Genomic DNA, 18,503 nt, shown 5'->3' on the forward strand with positions numbered 1-18,503 from the left:
GGGGACAGACGACACATACCCATATTATTATTTTATACAAAATAGACAGCAAGGGGAAGGAGGGAGGCATTGGCAGTCAAAGGGAATCAGAAAAGCCTCATGTAGAAGGTGGTATTTGAGCTAAGGTTTTAAGGAAACATTCTGAGAACTCAGGTGAGAAGAGAGGGCATTACAGGCACGGGGAGTCTGTATGAAGCCAAGGAAATAAGAGCTGGCAGGCTTTGTGTAAAGAATGGCATGAAAGGAAAACCGGTAGAATGCCTGAAGGGGAGCAACACATAACAAGCCTAAAGTACCAGGCGGGAGCCAGACCGTGAAGGACGACCCTTAATTTTAAACAAAGGAGTCTGTATTATATTCTAGAGGTAATAAGGAGTCCCCGGAGTTCAATGAGTAGAGGAGTAACTGTCAGATTCGTATGTTAAGTAATTCCACTCTGGCAAGTGTGTGGATGGACTAGAGAGAGGGGAGGCTTGAGAAAAGGAGACAATTAGAAGGCTACTGTAGTAGTAGAGGTCAGATAGGAGTGGAGGGCCTGAACCAGGATGGTGGCCATTTCAGTAGAGAGGTGGTGAGTGAGGACAGATGTTGTGAAGTTGGACTCAGGAAGACTTGGCATCTGGAGGGCAGCTAGGTGTTACAGTGGATAAAGCACTGGCCCTGAATTCAGGAGGACCTGGGTTCAAATCTGGCCTCAGACACTTGATACTTACTAGCTGTGTGACCCTGGGCAAGTCACTTAACTCTCATTGCCCTGGGGAAAAAACCACCCACCCACCCACCCACACACACACACACACACACACACACACACACACACAAGAAGACTTGGCATCTAGCTGTGTATGTGGGCTGAGGGTGAATGAGGCATAGAGGGTGGCTAAGGTTGTGAGTCTGGAGGACTCAAAAGATGGTGCTGCCCTCCAAAGAGATGGGGTCAGTTTGGGGGTAGGGGGAGAGATGAGTTCGGTTTTAGACATTTTCAGACTGGAATGCCAAGAGAAGCCCAATTTGAAACAAACAACAGGAAAGTGGTGATGTGGGACTGGAGCTCAGAAAAGACCAGGGCTAGACAGTGACAACTGGAAGCTATCTGCATAGAGATGACAGTGAAACCCACAGTAGCTAATTAAGTCAGTAAGAGAGAAAGCACACAGAGAGAAGGCCCAGGACAGACTCCTGGGGTATCCTCAGTTGGCAGGATGTGGAGGATGAACCAGCAAAGGAGGCTGAAAGGCAGTGGTCAGATAGGTAGGAGAACCAAGAGAATAATGTTGTGAAAACCCAGAGGAAGGAGATGATGAAGGAGGTGAGGCTGGCCAGCTCTGCCAAATGCTGCAGAAAGCCTAAGATGTATGAGGACTGAGAATACCATCACATCTTGGCAATTAAGAGACCCACTGGTGACTTTGGGGAGAGCAATTTCCCAATTTTTAAAAATCACAAATAACTTCAAACTCCTAATTTCTTATTATCTGTATTGGAAGAAGGAACAAACCTTTGGGAGCCCAAAGAGATATCAGTTAAAATCTGGCATTTACTAAATTAGCGAAGGAAAAATGACTTAACCTCTCAGTGTGCCTCAGTTTCCTCATCTGTAAAAGAGAAGATATAATAACTGCACCTACCTCACAAGACTATTGTGAGTATCAAATGAGCTAACGTACCAAAAGTATTTTGTAAACCTTCAAATGCTGTCTAAACTTCAGTTATTACTATTCATGTCGTTGTTCATTGAGCCCAACCCTACTATTTATGTGAGATCAGGGCATCTTGTCAAAACAAAGAAAGCTTTTGCACCAGAAAGGATACGATCTTCAAATTTATAAATTTCCTCTGGCTTGACACCATCAGCATGGCACGGGGGTAGGTATGCAGATTCATCTTGTAGGTCATCCTGGGCCGCATCATTAACAAGAGCTTTTCAAAAAAGAAATCAATGCTCAAGTAAAAATACAATTAAATGATTTTTGTAAAAGCTAGACTCCTATACTCACTGTTCCCTGGAAATCAGGGCCACCCAAAGATTCAGAGATACCCCTGGTCTAGATATTTCTCCAAAAATTAAATAATTCCACTATCAAGATTTTAGCTCCCAGAAGCGTTACTATCTTTGCTCTAAACTTCATGACTCAATATTCAGCAAAGTCCTCTACATATAATGAAGTGTCATTACATAAACAATATAATTCACAACTTCTAAGGATCAAGAATATAATCCTTAAAAAAAAGAGGAGTGAGTTTCACAGACTATTTTCAAAATGTGGACTCTTTACCAGTAACTCCCTTTTCATCTATGATATTTTCAGCTGCTTTGGCCACTGCTTTGTTTAAAGTTTCACTGCCAACTTTGTTCATTCTTCTGGAGCTCAAAGCTCGCTTCTGTTTGGTGGTCCCAAAGGCCTCGATGCAGAAGTCCACCTGACACACACAAAAATAAACCCAGTTTAAATCATAACACAAATTCATCTAGGATACACTGAATAATAAAACTGACCTAGATACAATTCTGAGAATCTATAAAAGTCTATGAGCTCTTGGTTTGTAGTAACAGAGACAAGTCATTGATTATAAAACCTGTCCAGAAGGCACTCTATGGTAAAAACAAACAAACCCACTTCAGATTTATTTCCTTTAAAGCTCAGTTTGTTTATCACCTTCTACCAGAAGCCTTCCCTCACTTCCTAGGCTGCCACAAGTGCCTTTTCCACTCCAACTGACCGTGCTATCTATTTTGAATACATTTTGTATACACTTGTAAATGTACATGTGGTCTTCCTCAGTAGATACTCTACAGGCAAGAACCTTCTCACTTCTGTATTTCTCTCTTAGAGCTCAGCACAGTGCCTGGCACACGGTGGGCATTCCATACATGTTTGGTGACTGACTAGGAGGAAGATGTAAGTAGACAAGTAAACCCCCCCCCCAATGAGTTATTAGTAGCCTTTTTTGTCTAGGAAAATAGTAGATAAAAATAAAGATTATTTCTTATTTTAATATTAAATAAATACCACTGTTAAAAAGCGAGAGTTTTCTCTAATACTGCTAATGAAATGATGTGTCATATGGAGAAAGTGAAAAACTATCCTCCCAGCAGATAGCTTTGTTTTTTTGGCATAGGGTTGAATATTATTCTCAGGATATTTTTCTTACCTCCCCAGTTTAGGCCTGCAAGTTTCAGTTTTAATAGTTATTTACTTAGGGCACTGAAAAATTCAGGGATTAGAAGTAGTTAGGTGGTTGCACAGTGGATAGAGCACCGGACCTAAAGTCAGGAAGATATAAGTTCAAATCCAGCATCAGACACATACTAGCTGTATAACTCTGGGTAAATCACTTGTCTACCTCAGTTACCCCATCTGTAATATGGGCATAATAATAGTGCCTATCATGTGAGGATGAAATAACATTTGTAAAGTGTTCTGTAAATCTTAAATCACTATATAAACGCTACATAAATGCTAATTATTATTATTGTTGTTGCTGCTGTTATTTACTGAGGAGGTAGCTAGCTGTTGCATTGGATAGCATGGAAGGGGCAGCTAGGTGGCGCAGTGGATAGAGGACCAGCCCTAGAGTCAGGAGTCCCTGAGTTCAAATCTGGCCTCAGACACTTAACACTTACTAGCTGTGTGACCCTGGGCAAGTCACTTAACCCCAATTGCCTTACCAAAAAAAAACAAAATTAGAGTGGAAGGCTTAGAATCAGGAAGACATCTTTTTTTCTTAAATAAATTTTTATTCCTCTTTTGTTTTTGTTTGGTTTTTTGGTGAGGCAATTGGGGTTAAGTGACTTTCCCAGGGTCACACAGCTAGTGTCAAAGGTCTGAGGCCAGATTTGAAGTCAGGTCCTCCTGAATCCAGGGCCAGTGTTCTATCCACTGCGCCACCTAGCTGGCCCTATCCTCTTTTGTTTTTATATCACTTAACATTTCTCAATGTATACTGGTATCCTTTATAACAGAATGAAAAAAGAGGAAGGGGAAACAGAAGAGTAAAACTAATCAACATAATTTAAAAATCTGACATTATATATAGTATTCCACATCCATAGTTCCCCATCTCTGCAAAGAAGGGTGGGAGGAAGGTAACTTCTTCTTCTTTTTTTAGGCCAAGCTTGGTAATTGTAATTTTTTTTTTTTTTTAGTGAGGCAATTGGGGTTAAGTGACTTGCCCAGGGTCACACAGCTAGTAAGTGTTAAGTGTCTGAGGTCGGATTTGAACTCAGGTACTCCTGAATCCAGGGCCGGTGCTCTATCCACTACGCCACCTAGCTGCCCGGTCATTGTAATTTTGAAGTGAATTCAGTTTCAATAATTTTACTGATGCTGATCTTTCAATTTTGGTCATTGTGTAAACTAATTTCCTACTTCTGCTTTTTTCTTTTTGTATCAGTCTTTTTTTTTTTTTAAGTGAGTCAACTGGGGTTAAGTGACTTGCCCAGGGTCACACAGCTAGTAAGTGTTAAGTGTCTGAGTCTGGATTTGAACTCAGGTACTCCTGACTCCAGGGCCGGTGCTCTATCCACTGCGCCACCTAGCTGTCCCTTGTGATTATTTTTCATTCTTGATATTGGTAATTTAATTTTCCTCTTTTTAAAAAGTCAGATTAGCTAAGCTTATCATTTTATTAGGTTTTTTTCCCCCTCTCCAAAAAATAGTTACTTCTAGTCATATCTCAAAGCTTCAGTGGTTTTGTTTTCAACTTTTTTCTTCTATGACTTTCAGAATTTCTATTTTTGTATATAGTTGTTTTTATGATTTGCTCCTTTTCTAGTTTGTTTGTTTGTTTTTTTAAGCTGGATGCCCAATTTGAATCCGGGTAATTGGAAGGATGGTGGCACCCTGAACACAAATAAGAAAGTTGAAAAAAGAGGTATGGATTTTTTTGGGAAAAAGATAAAATTAAAAAATGAAAAGGGGTGGCTTCACAGCTCTTAATCACCATGCCCTGGAAGTGTAAAGCCCACCAACGTACAATTGCCACAGCCATGAGGAAAGCTGGGGGATAGGGTGTGGGTATGGGGAAAATTTTGCTTGAAGAGTTGAGTCAAAGCTAGGTTACAGTTACCGTGAAGTGTCTGCACCCAAGGTAGAAGAGTAAATGGGAGCTTGCACAGCAATGGGAGCCTCAGGGTGGGATCGGCTTAGTGGGAGAGGGTTAGGTAATAATGAGTAGAAGGGTAACAAGTCCCAAAATTGGCTAGAGCAGGCAGAGTGGGCTATAACCCATCTTCCCACCCAATATCTGATTATCCCCTGGGGTCATGCCAAATCTCACCAAGAAAAAGGGTCCCTACTTTGGAGACCACTGCTCTAGCTCTAGTTCAGTATCACAAAACGTTGTTTACTACAGGCATCTGCACTGGTGTCCTTTCCCCCTACTAGACTATATGCTTCTTGACAGCAGGGATTGTGTCCCATGAAAACTGTTTTTCTCCTAGCACCTAGCACAGTGCTTATATTAGATATTGAATAAATGTATATTTAACTCTTAAAAGAAACATAAATGAGAAAAGTGAGCTAAAGTAAGTACACTAACAAAAATACATAAAAATAAAAAAAGTCCACATTGGCAGGGCTATGAGGGGATAGGTGTACTGCTGGTGCATCATGGGCGGTAATGCAAACAGGTACACTGTTGTTACTGAAGAACAATTTCTCAATATGCATAAAAACTGGTTTCTATACCCTTTAAAACAGTAATCCCACAAATGGGAATATAAGTAGGAAATCATTAAAAAGGGGAAAAAGACCTTTTTTATAATTATTCTCACAGTAAAACTAATAGCAAAAATCTAGAAATAATCTTAATGTTCAACATTTGGAGCCTGGCTAAATAGACAGTAATATATTAATAACATGAAACACTACTAGATAATGGAGTAGAAAGAATGCACAAAAATATCAATATGCAATAAAGCAAAGTGGAAAAAGCAGAATTAGGAGAACTGTTTGCAAACTGGACTATATCACTATAGAGTACATTCATACACACACTGACATACAATAAGGGATGAGTAGCACTTAAAAGTGTTAAGTATATTGCAATTGATATTTTAAAAGAGAAAAGGTTTTTCTGCTGTATGGCTTATTGAACATTAAAATTTAAAAACATATAAATAAATAAAATTTACTTGCATCCACCTCTTCTCACTGGGACAAAGGACTGTGACAATCATGATATATATTAGCATCATTAAATAAAGCATTTGTTTCCAGAACAATGACAGACAACGCAAACAAGATTTCAGTTACTGGGCAGGAACCCCCTCAAGTCTATTCTATTTATTTCAGCATCTTCCTCAGCACTTTACACACTGTAGGGGCTCAATAAAAACTTTGCCAAATTTTAAACTGTAAGGGCATAGGCATTCATTTGGGGGAAGGGGTGGGAAGGAGGGAATACTGTATAAAAAAGTAGCTAACCTTTCTACATTATGTCAACACTAACTCTAGGTCATATCATCTAAATTGAAAATAAAATAATCTAGAAATAGCTGTTTAGGAATTCCAGTTCTCTGTCCAGGCTGGGAAGCCCCTAAAAGCTTACAGTGTAGATCTGAAGTTCAGTGTACTAACCTGATCTCTATAAGATCTGGTCTGATTTTCTGATGTTTCACTATCTTTCAAGTCATCTGCAGAAAGAAAAGCAAATTTAAAGGTTTTTTTCTTTTTTTACAATTACCATAATTTAATTCATATTGCCACTATAAGCATCTATTTCAAGATGTTTTCAACATCGACAATGAGTTAAATGTAGTCTATGATTTCATTAAAAAGCATAAAATATTCTATTCAGCAACTTAATGGTTAGAGAAGCAGAAAAAAAATGTAAGCATGAAATCTGTTCAATAAAATTAATTAAAATGTAAATAGTTATAAAATTACTGCTATTCAACGTCAAGTTTACAATAAATCTTTTTCTTAAAAGACAACAATTTAAAGTACTCCCCTAGGTGGTCCAGCATGTTCCTTTATGTAAATTCTTCTTTTCAACAGATGTAAACCAACTCCAATTGTTTAAATTTTCTGTTATTTATTCATTCATTCATTTGTTTGTTTGTTTTTGTGGGGTGATGAGGGTTAAGTGACTTGCCTAGGGTCACACAGCTAGTAAGTGTCAAGTGTCTGAGGCCAGATTTGAACTAAGGTCCTCCTGAATCCAGGACCAGTGCTTTATCTACTGTGCCACCTAGCTGCCCCCTTTTTTGTTATTTATGAAAGAAAGCCACACTATACTAAGATGCTTAAAAAAAAAAAACTTTCCAATTCAAATAACTTTTCATAAAGCTACTATAATCTTTGAAGTGCATTTTATTTTTTTAAATTTTTTAAATTTTTTTAGGCAATAGGGGGTTAAGTGACTTGCCCACGGTCACACAGCTAGTAAGTGTCAAGTGTCTGAGGCCGGATTTGAACTCTGGTACTCCTGAATCCAGGGCCGGTGCTTTAACCACTGCGCCATCTAGCTGCCCTGAAGTGCATTTTAAATGAAAATTAAGAAAAAAAATGCACAGTAAGTAGTGAATACCTAGATATAAGCATGTCAACATTCATATCTACTTTCACCAACTTTTCCCCCCTTAACTTTATGCCAACACATTTTCCTTCTACTGCATTCTTTAACTTTAGATCAAAGCTGTGAAATTCAATTTCCCTGTCCCTGCCATTCACTTATTTTTATTTTTTGCAGGGCAATGAGGGTTAAGTGACTTGCCCAGGGTCACACAGCTAGTAAGTGTCAAGTGTCTGAGGCCAGATTTGAACTCAGGTCCTCCTGAATCCAGGGCCAGTGCTTTCTCCACTGCGCCACCTAACTGCCCCCTCAATTCACTTATTTTTAGCACTTTTTTGGGGAAAAGAGTTTTTTCCTGATTCCTGAGAACACATGCTTAAATAGAAGAGTATAGCTGAAATAGTTTCACCATTGGAAGGGAGTAATAAAGTATTAATGCTTCAAGGATGCAGAGACAGCCCCAGCTGGTCACAATGGATTTTCCTGGAACCTTAATTTCCCACAGGAACAAATGTTATATAAACAAGGGCTGCATTCTGATCAAGGACTTGGCATCAAATGAATCATGGAGCTGACCAACAACAAGTCTAACACAAACATTGGCAACTTCCATAGTCATTTGATAAGAACTAAATTATGCTTGAATTCAGTCATTGAACATTTAAACTAGAAGGGACCTGAGAGATCATCTTTGTAAACCACTACAGAAATGTGACACTAATATATATAGATAATGATATAGATAGGTGTGTGTGTGTATCTATATATCTCACAACCAGCTCGTTTTATAGATGATATTTCTGGGACCGTTTGTTTAAAACTAACCAGTTAGCTGGTGCCAGTACTGGCAAGAGAACTCATGTTTCCTGGGGCTCTTCTCCCTACAGCAGAATGTACCTGCCCCATCTAAATTATACAAAATGACCATAAGTATGCTATGCACATTATTAACAGCTCATGTTTGAGTTACACTAAATATGGTACCATGAAAAAGAAGCCCAGCTTTCCCATGCATAGTAGAGCAAAGATCTAAAATGGGTACCAGACTGAATAATAATAAAGAAATTTAAAGAGAAACAGCAGCAAGTTTTTCTGGGCCTGAAATCTGCCAGGGATGGGGCAGGGCGGGGGGGGGGGGCGGGGCAGGGCTCCCTTGGGGCCATAAGGTGACAGGACTCTGACCAGGCACGTTCAAAGGGGACACAGTTTTGATCAATGAAGCTTACAGGGGCATGAAGTACACTGGTGTTCTGAGCACCAGTGAAGGTGGAAGCCAGGGCAGGAACACTAGAAAATGGGGGATGAGACCAAACTCAAGCCTGACCGCCAGATCCAAGCTACAGGAGAGAACAGAGCTTGACCCTGACAGAAAGTCCTAAACAAGGAACTGAGACTGGAAAAGTGAATTAACAGAAGAAAATGCCAAACACCATATATGTAGAAATATTGTGGGTTAAGAAATGCCCAAGAAATAAATGCAGAAAAAAGAGCGCAGCTCCGTGTTGAAACAGAACCTTAGAGAGAGAGAAAATGGCTTGGCTGCAAGGGCAAGAAGGGCACCTGGAGAAAATGAAGCAGATGATAAAGGGTGAAAAAGGAGTCTGAAGGAAAGACCTAAAACTACTAGGGGCCTGGCCTGAGTCAAGCTCAGCTGGAATAACGTCAACCCAAAGTAAAGCAGAAGATAATTTCACTTTTGGAAATACAATTCCACTGTCCAATTCACTCAAGAACCCAATTAAATTCTCTCTGGAATCGGCCTCACATTTCTCAAGATAAAAGCCAAATTCAGTCTCTAAATACCTAAGTTATATTAGTCCTTTCTTTTTTCTCCAGCTATTACATGTAAGTTTCTTTAGAATGCTTGGACTCTTCACAGAATTAAGTTATGTTAGTACTAACAAGAGAGGTTTTTTCTCCATCTCCACTAAATTCCTCACAGATTCTCAAAAACCAAAGTTAACTCACACACACTCTCTACTCTACCTCTCTCCAGAAAGGGGGTTACAACTAAAATCTCAGTTGCTGGCCCCAAAATGTCTTTTCTGCTACATTCCATTTGATTCATAAAGATTCAGTCTATCTCAAGATAAAGTGTATGTCTTAAAGATACAGGCTATCTATATTCTTTGTGGGAAGCACCTTACCAAACAGGTATTGCATATATAAAGAGAATTTCTTTTAGGAATGGACTAAACTAACATCCTTTTTAACTATGAGATTCCATGACTGATTTTCCATTCCTCCCCTTTTCCCTACTTCTGCCCTTCCTTCTATCAACTCCCTCCTTCCTCCCTTTTCCTTCCCCTTTCCCTTCCTACTTCCTTAAAGGGAATGTGATAAAATAATGGAATTTGTCAGACGCCCAGGGGCCCCACTCGATTGATTTAGTATTGTTTGAATTGGATGGAGGCCACACCTGGCCGGTCCTGAGTGACATCAGCAAGAGACCACTCTCAACCAACCAGCTTGAAGGACTTCCCCTTTTGGGGAGGGAAAAAGAAAATAGGAAGTGGACACTCGCACACAGAAGCGTTCATTTTTTTTTGGTTGAGGAAGAGGTGCGTGGCAAGGGAGAGAGAGAACAGAAGGGCCCCTCAGTCATTTGGACACCAGCATGGTGGTGAGAGATTTCACATGAGCTGCTTTCTTTCTCTCTGGCTATACAGAATTAGATCTAAGCTAGGATTTCCATGCTATAAGGAATCTGTTCTCAATCTCTCTTTCTTCACTAACTTATTATTTATATATATATATATATACACACATATAAATCTTTAAAAGCCTAAACTCTTGTTGAATTTATCAGTGATTTTAGCCAGCTTTCCGCCAAGACTGGGGGAGCAGATTAGAACCCACAATTTAGATTTTAAACCACATAGTAAGATAAATTTCTATATCCAACTAAGTGTGTATGTTATTCACTCTTTGAGCCAAATCCTATGAGAATAAGGTTTAAACAATGCTCACCCCCCCCCTTCTTTCCCTCTATTGTAACAGATCTTTTATGCCTCTTCATGTGACCTAATTTACCCTATTCTATACCCCTTTCCTTATTTCAAGGTACAATCCTTTTTTCACCCCATATTTGTTTTAATATTATCACATCAAAGTCAACTTATATCCATATCCTCTGTGTATGTCTACTCCTAACTGCCCTAATAGAGATACAGTTCTCAAGAGTTACAAGCATCATCTTGTCATGTAGGGATATAAAGTTTCACCTTATCAAATGACATGTTTTATTTTTTTTTCTTTCCTGTTTACCTTTTTCTGCTTCTCTTAAATCTTCTGTTCAACTTTGCTCTTTTCATGTCCCCTACTTCATTGAATATCCTTTTTTTTTCCTTGAAAAATAATGCTCAATTTTGCTGGGTAGTTGATCTTGCTTATAATCCAAGCTCCTTTGCTTTCTGGAATAATTTTCCAAGCCCTTCAATCCTTTAATGTAGAAGCTGCTAAGTCTTGTGTAATCCTGACTGTGGTTTCTTGATATTTTAATTATTTCTTACTGGCTGATTACAATATTTTCTCCTTGGAAATGATATTTCTGAAATTTAGCTACAATATTCCTTGGAGTTTTCATTTAGGGATCTCTTTCAGGAGGTGATTGGTGGATTCTTTCAATGACTATTTTACCCTCTGGTTCTAGGCTATCAGGGTAGTTTTCTTTGACAGTTTCTTGAAAGATGCTATTCAGGTGCTTTTTTTGTTTTTTTATTTGTTTGTTTTGGCAAGGCAATGAGGGTTAAGTGACTTCCCCAGGGTCACACAGCTAGTAAATGTCAAGTGTCTAAAGCTGGATTTGAACTCAGGTTCTCCTGAATCCAGGGCCAGTGCTTTATCCACTGCGCCACCTAGCTGCCCCCCATCAGGTTCTTTTTTTGATCAGGGCCTTAGGGTATTGCAATAATTCTTAAATTATCTCTTCTGGATCTATGTTTTAAAGTTAGTTGTTTTTCCAATAACACATTTTTAATTTTCTTTGATTTTTTTCATTCTTTTGATTTCATTTGATTGATTCTTGATGTCTCAAAGAGTTATTAGCTTCCGCTTGCCCAATTCTAATTTTAAGGAATTCTTTAGTTAGCTTTTACATCTCCTTTTCCATTTGGTTAATTCTACTTTTAAAGTTGTTTTCTTCAGTGGAATTTCCCCCCCCCCCCATTTGGCCAATTTTTTTTTTTTTAAAGAAAGTGTTTTCAAAGCTGCTGCTTCTCTTGCATACCTCTCAATTCTTTCATTGGGTAGAAGGGGAACATAGTTCTTCAAAGAATGCTTTTGGGGCTTGAGACCAATTCATACTCCCCTTTGAGATTTCACATGTAGTTCCTCTGACACTGTCCTCTTCCCTCTTCTGAGTCTATGTTTTGAGTTCTTTCTGTCACCATAGTAACTTTCTATGGTCAGGGTGTTTTTTTTTTGTTCTGCTCATTTTTTAAGCATATTTTGTGGCTATTAATGTTGAGCTCTGCCCCTGGGGCACAAGTTGTACTGTCCCAAGCTTCTTGCACTGGGGCCAGGGGCTTGTTCAATGATTTTCTGTGTTTTGACCTCTGGGGCTCAGGGCTTGCCCACTGTGCTGGCTTGACCTGGCCTAGACATGCCTGCTGTGCCTGGTTTCTAAGCTGGCAATTTGCCTTTTCCACTGGGGCTGAAGGCCTCCTGTGCCACTAGCCTGCTGAGGCAGGACCAAGGGGCCTCAGTTACTGATCTGTGCTGTGGCTAAGTGCCTCCCAGGAACTAGCCTGGACACTACCTGAGCTAGGCTGTGCTCCCCTTCCACCCAAGTGAGACAGACCTTTCCTGAATTCCCTGAGTTATCTTGAGCTGGAAACCTGTCTCACTCAGTCTTTTTGTGGGTTCTGTCACTTCAGAATCCATTTAGAGGCTTGATTTAATGTTGTTTTTGAGGGAAACTGAAGAGAGCTCAGGCAACTTCCTGACTTCTCTCTGCCATCCTGGTTCCCACTGATTTTCCATTAAATTTTAAGTTATTATTCAACTTCCATTCCCTACTAACAAGGTTCCTATACTCATTCCCATTCAGGTTGTAGAGTAATAAAGAAAGGATGAACTTTAGCAATAATTACCTCAAAACCTATTCCTCTTAATATTTTCACTATAAAAACTGTGTAAATAACTTTTCAAATGATTGATCTGATGATCAACAGTGCATTTCCAAAATTTTTCCACTTAAATGAAAACTGGCATAATTTCACCTTTTTAAAATGAATGACTTAGACTTAAAAGTCAGGCAAGATATACAATGAGCCAAAAAATAAACCAAAAAAAAAATCTAAATGAACCTACCTGAAAACACTGGTTGCATGTTAAACAACTCAGCATCATATATTTCCATTTGGCCAGAGTCTTTATTCAAAACACCAACGAAGTACCTACACAAAATAAAACTAACATTAACCATACTACAATTTTCCCCCCACATTTCTGTATTTTGTATTAACAATCCTTTCTATTCATAAGTATTCAGAATTTTACACTAGAATATACTGAATAAATACTCCATGAATCTTCTCTATGTAGGTACAAAAATATAATAGCATTGCTATTTAAATATCTGAACTAAATAGGAGAAAGTTTATAAGAATTAGATTTTAATCTAAATTTTAAAGAACTGAAGTTTTCTACCATGCTCCCTCTGTGAGAGTAATGAAAGAATTGTGGCATATGTTGTCAAGATGTGGTAGCTGTGTCAGTTTGTTTTGCTTAAATGTTCTTTGTTATAAAAAGCAGTTCCATGATGGGAATGGGGATGTATATTATGGGTAATGATTGTGGTATTTTTAAAAAGCATCAATAAAACAAGTAGAAAAAACAGAAGTGCACTTTTTCTTTTCTTTTTTTTTGTTTATTGGTGAGGCAATTGGGGTTAAGTGACTTGCCCAGAGTAACAGAGATAATAAGTGTCAAGTGTCTGAGGCAAGATTTGAGCTGAGGTCCTCCTGAATCCAGGGCTGGTGTTCTATCCATTGCACCACCTAGCTTCCCCTGCAGCTCTTATTTTCAAAAATACACTGTACCTCAGGTAATTTCCTATAGCAATCCTGAAAGTCCATTTTGATACTGTTATCACATTACATACATGCAAATCATATTATTATTTAAATCAAGTTAACATCGTCCCTCTAATTGTATTTACCTTGGTTTTTTTTTAAACCTTCTTTCGTAGATAGTGCAAAGTAAAACTTTAGGCTAACTCTGGTAGAGTTATTACGAGAAATAAATTAGTGACATTCTTCCCACTGTGCCAAGCCCCCAGCTCTTTGCACCACTGAACACAAGTAGAGTTCCTTCCCCCAGCCCTACCCCTTTCACACCTGCATAAATTGTTACATTTCAGTGCTCCAGTACCAAAGTTGTTTCCTACATAGGAAAGTCTGTCTGTTTCAGCAGCCTGAAAAATGAGGAAAAAAAGAATTATTGTTTCATTATCAATATCTAAAAGGTATCTTCCATAGTTCTATCTTCTTTCCTAAGTTACCTAATATGCTGGAGACAGAACTGGACTGTTAGACAAGAATGGACATTCTAAAGCCTGGTGATTTGGATCCTTAAGGTAACTGGGCTTTAAGACAGTTGAACAACTATTTCATTTTAAAATAAACTATAAGTCAATATCAATGTTCAGGATAATGATCTCATGACACTTATTATGAGAGTCTCTGATATGAATGACAGCCTTGTGTCTTCAGCAACACTTTAGCGTCTAGTTATTAGATTATAAAATATATTTTAAACTTCAATAACAGTGATCCACAAACCACAGCTAACAGCTATCATAAAAATTTTAAATCTGACAATAAAGAATGGCATTTGACTGAACTGATGAGTTCAATTATGAACTGGTATTAAAACAATGAACTGATAATTCCCGTTTAAGGAGTCGGCTCTTACTGAGGCTATACTGACCCCTGGTGGCGTTTTTTGGTTCTGCAACCCCCATCAAATCAACTGGGAGGCTATGGTATCCAAAAAACCTTTCACATTTGTCTTTTACCCAAGATGGTGATGAAATTTAGGCCAGGTTGAGAATCTAATTCTTCTTCAATCAAGATTTGTTATCCTACCCTAACTTTCTTTAAAATCATCTTCAGATTAAACGTCAGATTATACACACACACACACACACATACACACACACACATACACATACATACATTTTTTTTTAGGGCAGCTAGGTGGCACAGTGGATGGAGCACCAGACCTGGAATCAGGAAGACTTGATTTCAGATCTGGCCTCAGACACTTACTAGCTGTGTGACTCTGGGCAAGTCATTTAATCCTGATTGCCTCAGTTCCTCATCTGTAAAATGAGCCACAGAAGGAAATGACAAACCACTCTAGAATCTTTGCCAAGAAAATCCCAAATGGGGTATGGGGTCACAAAGAGTTAGATATGACTGAACAACAAAAGTAATTTTTTTCAAGTTAAATAATTTTTTTAGACCATCAGCTTCTGATCATTTTCAGTACTGTAAGTTACTCAACACAGAATCTTTTTTTCTTAAAAAAAAAATTATTTTATTCTGAACACCAAAGAAAGGATCATGTTAATAAACCTTAGTACCAAACATGATGGTAAAATGGCAATCCCATTACTTAGCTCTACTCTCCCGATTGCCGCACTCCCCTGCCCCCAAACTGAAGAACAGGGAAAATCAAACTACTGTTAACAAAACAAATTCCCACATTGGCTATGTCAGAAAACTTGTGCTAATATGTTATCTTCAGGATAATTCTTCCTTTTTTTTTTTACGGGGCAATTGGGGTTAAGTGACTTGCCCAGGGTCACACAGCTAGTAAGTGTTTAAGTGTCAGAGGTCGGATTTGAACTCAGGTCCTCCTGAATCCAGGGCCAGTGCTCTATCCACTGTGCCACCTAGCTGCCCCTAATTCTTACTTTTAATAACAGAGGCTTAGAAACAAACACTTTCTTTGGGCATATATATTTTAAGCTTTAACTCTTGATCAATTTGTGCTAATTAATGTTAGGGACAGATAAACTAAGGAGCTTAGGCAGAGGTCCTTTTAGTTCAAACTAGTGAGAAAAGGCCAGTCAGTTCATGTTATCTGAGAGGTGAGGCTATCCATCCCCAACAAGTAATGAATGAGAGAGTGTGTGAAGGGGAAGAAGAACTGGCAGAACAGTGAGTTATCATCTCTTCCATGGTCACAATATACAGTCATGATTTTGTTTGAACTTTTATTAATTCCCAAATCAAATACCCTTCTTCAAATGCAAAAGACACTGCTCAATGGTATACACACACACACACACACACACACACACACACACACACACACACAATCTGTCGATATGGATTACATGTTTCTGTTCCCCTCTAGCAGAGAAGATAACTAAAACCTGCTATATTAATATCATGTATTAAGACTCTATGTGTACTAAATAATAACAAAGAGAAGACTTGATAAATTACCCTGGAAATTTGAACAGTAGGTACAGCAAAACAAAAGATCCAAATCAAACAAACACTAAGATGAAATAATTCAGATGTATTTGCCTACAATTTGTAAATTCATCAGAAAAATCACTGAATTATCTGCCTTACTTATTAGGCTGTGGCCATGGAGTCAGTTTTCATGCCTGCTTTTTAAAAACATAGGCTGGAGGGCAGCTAGGTGGCGTGGTGGATAGAGCACCGGCCCTGGATTCAGGAGGACCTGAGTGCAAATCCAGCCTCAGACACTTGACACTTACTAGCTGTGTGACAGATGGGCAAGTCACTTAACCCTCATTGCCTGCCCCCCCCCAAAAAATTTTTGAAAAATTTAAAATAAAAACATAGGCTGATACAAGCTTTGCCCAAATAAATAGAAATTTAGAAATCAATGAAGCTCAGTAGGAATAACTAATACTAACATCTCAGAATCATGAGCCAAAAAGAGCTCAAGAGGTAGTAAAAGTGGGACAAATCCAATAAGATGAAATTTAATAGAGATAAATGACTAATTTGAATAGGCAGTTATCAAAAGGAGAAATTAAAAAAAAAAAAAGAGAAATTCAAGTTATCAATAACCATGAATGAGTCAGTCAGCCGGTTAAATGAGTGCTCAAAATCACTAATAAGAGAAATGCTAAAGTTAAAATAACTAAGGTTCTACCTTGACTCTATCAGACTGGAAAAGATGACAAAAGACCAAAACAGTAAATGGCTGAGGGGCTACGGTAAGACAAGAACATTAATCCAGTGTTAGTGGAAGAGTAAACTGGTTCAACCATTCTGGAAAACAATTTGGAACTATACTAGAAAAATCACCAACTCAAAAATACCCTCAGTAATGCCACTACTGGGCACATATACCCAATGGATGTCAGAGAGGGAAAGTTGTACCATGTACACAAAAATATCGATAGCAAAAATTGGGCAGCTAGGTGGCGCAGTGGAGAAAGCACCGGCCCTGGATTCAGGAGGACCTAGGTTCAAATCTAGCCTCAGATACTTGACACTTACTAGCTGTGTGACCCTGGGCAAGTCACTTAACCCTCATTACTTTGTAAGTAAGTAAATCAATCAATTAATTAATTAATTACCATTTTATTTTTTTCCTGATTACATATAAAAACAATTTTTAATATTTTTTTGTTTTAAGTTTTGTATTCCACATTCTATCATTCCTTCCCTCCCCTTCCACCTCCCTGAGACAGTAAGCAATCTGATTTTGGTTATACATGTGGAATCATCTAAAACATATTTCTGTGTCAGTCATTTTGTGGAAGGAAGAAAGGAGGGAGGCAGGGAGGAAGGAAGGAAGGAAGGAAGGAAGGAAGGAAGGAAGGAAGGAAGGAAGGAAGGAAGGAAGGAAGGAAGGAAGGAAGGAAGGAAGGAAGGAAGGAAGCTAGCTGGTTTGCTAGCTTCAGTAGGTATTCAGATGCCATCAGTTCTTTCTCTGGAGGCAAGTGGCATTTTTCATCATAAGTCCTTTGAAATTGTCTTAGATCATCGTATTACAGAGAATAGCTGTCATTCACAGCTGTACATAATACAATATTGCTGTTACTATGTACAATGTTTCCCTGGTTCTGCTCATTCCACTCTGCATCGGTTCATATAAATCCAAATTCTTCTGAAATCATCCTGCTCATCATTTCTTATAGCACAGTGGTATTCCATCACAATCATATACCACAACTTGTTCAGCCATTCCCCAACTGAAGGGCATCCTCTTAATTTCCAATTCTTAGCCACCACAAAATGAGCTGCTATGAATATTTTTTTGATCTCTTTGGAGTAGTGAGTGGTTATTGCTAGATCAAAGGGTAAGCATAATTCTATAGCCCTTTGGACATAGTTCCAAATTAGACATTAAAAAAAAATCTTAATTAAACCTTTTGCCTTTAGGTCACCTTCATTTCTGAATTTATTTATCTGACCTCCACTATCCACTAAGCAAGCCAACCCTTTACACAAAGAAGAAAAGGGGAAGGGAAGCAGTTCATCAAAACAGCGAGTCTGACAGTACATGCAATGTTCCTCATCCACTGTCACAGACTATGCTGAGGAGAGAGGAAGTATATTTTCTGAACTCTCCTCCAAGGCCAATCTTGGTCATTAAAACTGCACTGAGTTCAATTTCACCTTTCTTTGGTCCTTCTGCACTATAAACACTACGTATTATTATCCTACTTCTGATCACTTCATTCTGCATCATTACAAATTCATACCAGCCTTCCCATGCTTTTTTGTATTTGCTATTTGCAGCAATATTTTTGTGTTAAAAACAGAATGGATGCCTATATAATGGGAAAAGACTGAACAAAATAAATAACATTGTGCTGTAAGAAATGATTGGGAAAAGGTCAGAGAAACTTGGGAAAACAGCATGGAGCAGCATGGATAAGAAAGGTGGGCTCAAATCCCACCTCAGACACTCACTATCTCTGGGACCATGGGGAAATCACTTACTTACCCTTTTTGTGCCTCAGTTTCCTTATCTGTAAA

At 38.6% G+C, this 18,503-nt stretch overlaps 1 protein-coding gene across 1 annotated transcript in view; it reads right to left on the reverse strand.

Moving 5' to 3' along the window:
* POLR1E (RNA polymerase I subunit E) overlaps window positions 1–18,503 on the reverse strand; it is a 46,614-nt gene that overhangs the window by 21,825 nt on the left and 6,286 nt on the right. The window contains exons 3-7 of the mRNA XM_043975354.1: window positions 13,860–13,936; window positions 12,832–12,917; window positions 6,582–6,637; window positions 2,277–2,421; window positions 1,813–1,920 (exon numbers count right to left, since the gene is read on the reverse strand). Coding sequence (XP_043831289.1) covers window positions 1,813–1,920; window positions 2,277–2,421; window positions 6,582–6,637; window positions 12,832–12,917; window positions 13,860–13,936 — 472 coding nt within the window. The remainder of the gene's footprint in view (window positions 1–1,812; window positions 1,921–2,276; window positions 2,422–6,581; window positions 6,638–12,831; window positions 12,918–13,859; window positions 13,937–18,503) is intronic.

Source organism: Dromiciops gliroides, chromosome 1, assembly GCF_019393635.1.
Source record: "Dromiciops gliroides isolate mDroGli1 chromosome 1, mDroGli1.pri, whole genome shotgun sequence".
Lineage (NCBI taxonomy): Eukaryota > Metazoa > Chordata > Mammalia > Microbiotheria > Microbiotheriidae > Dromiciops > Dromiciops gliroides.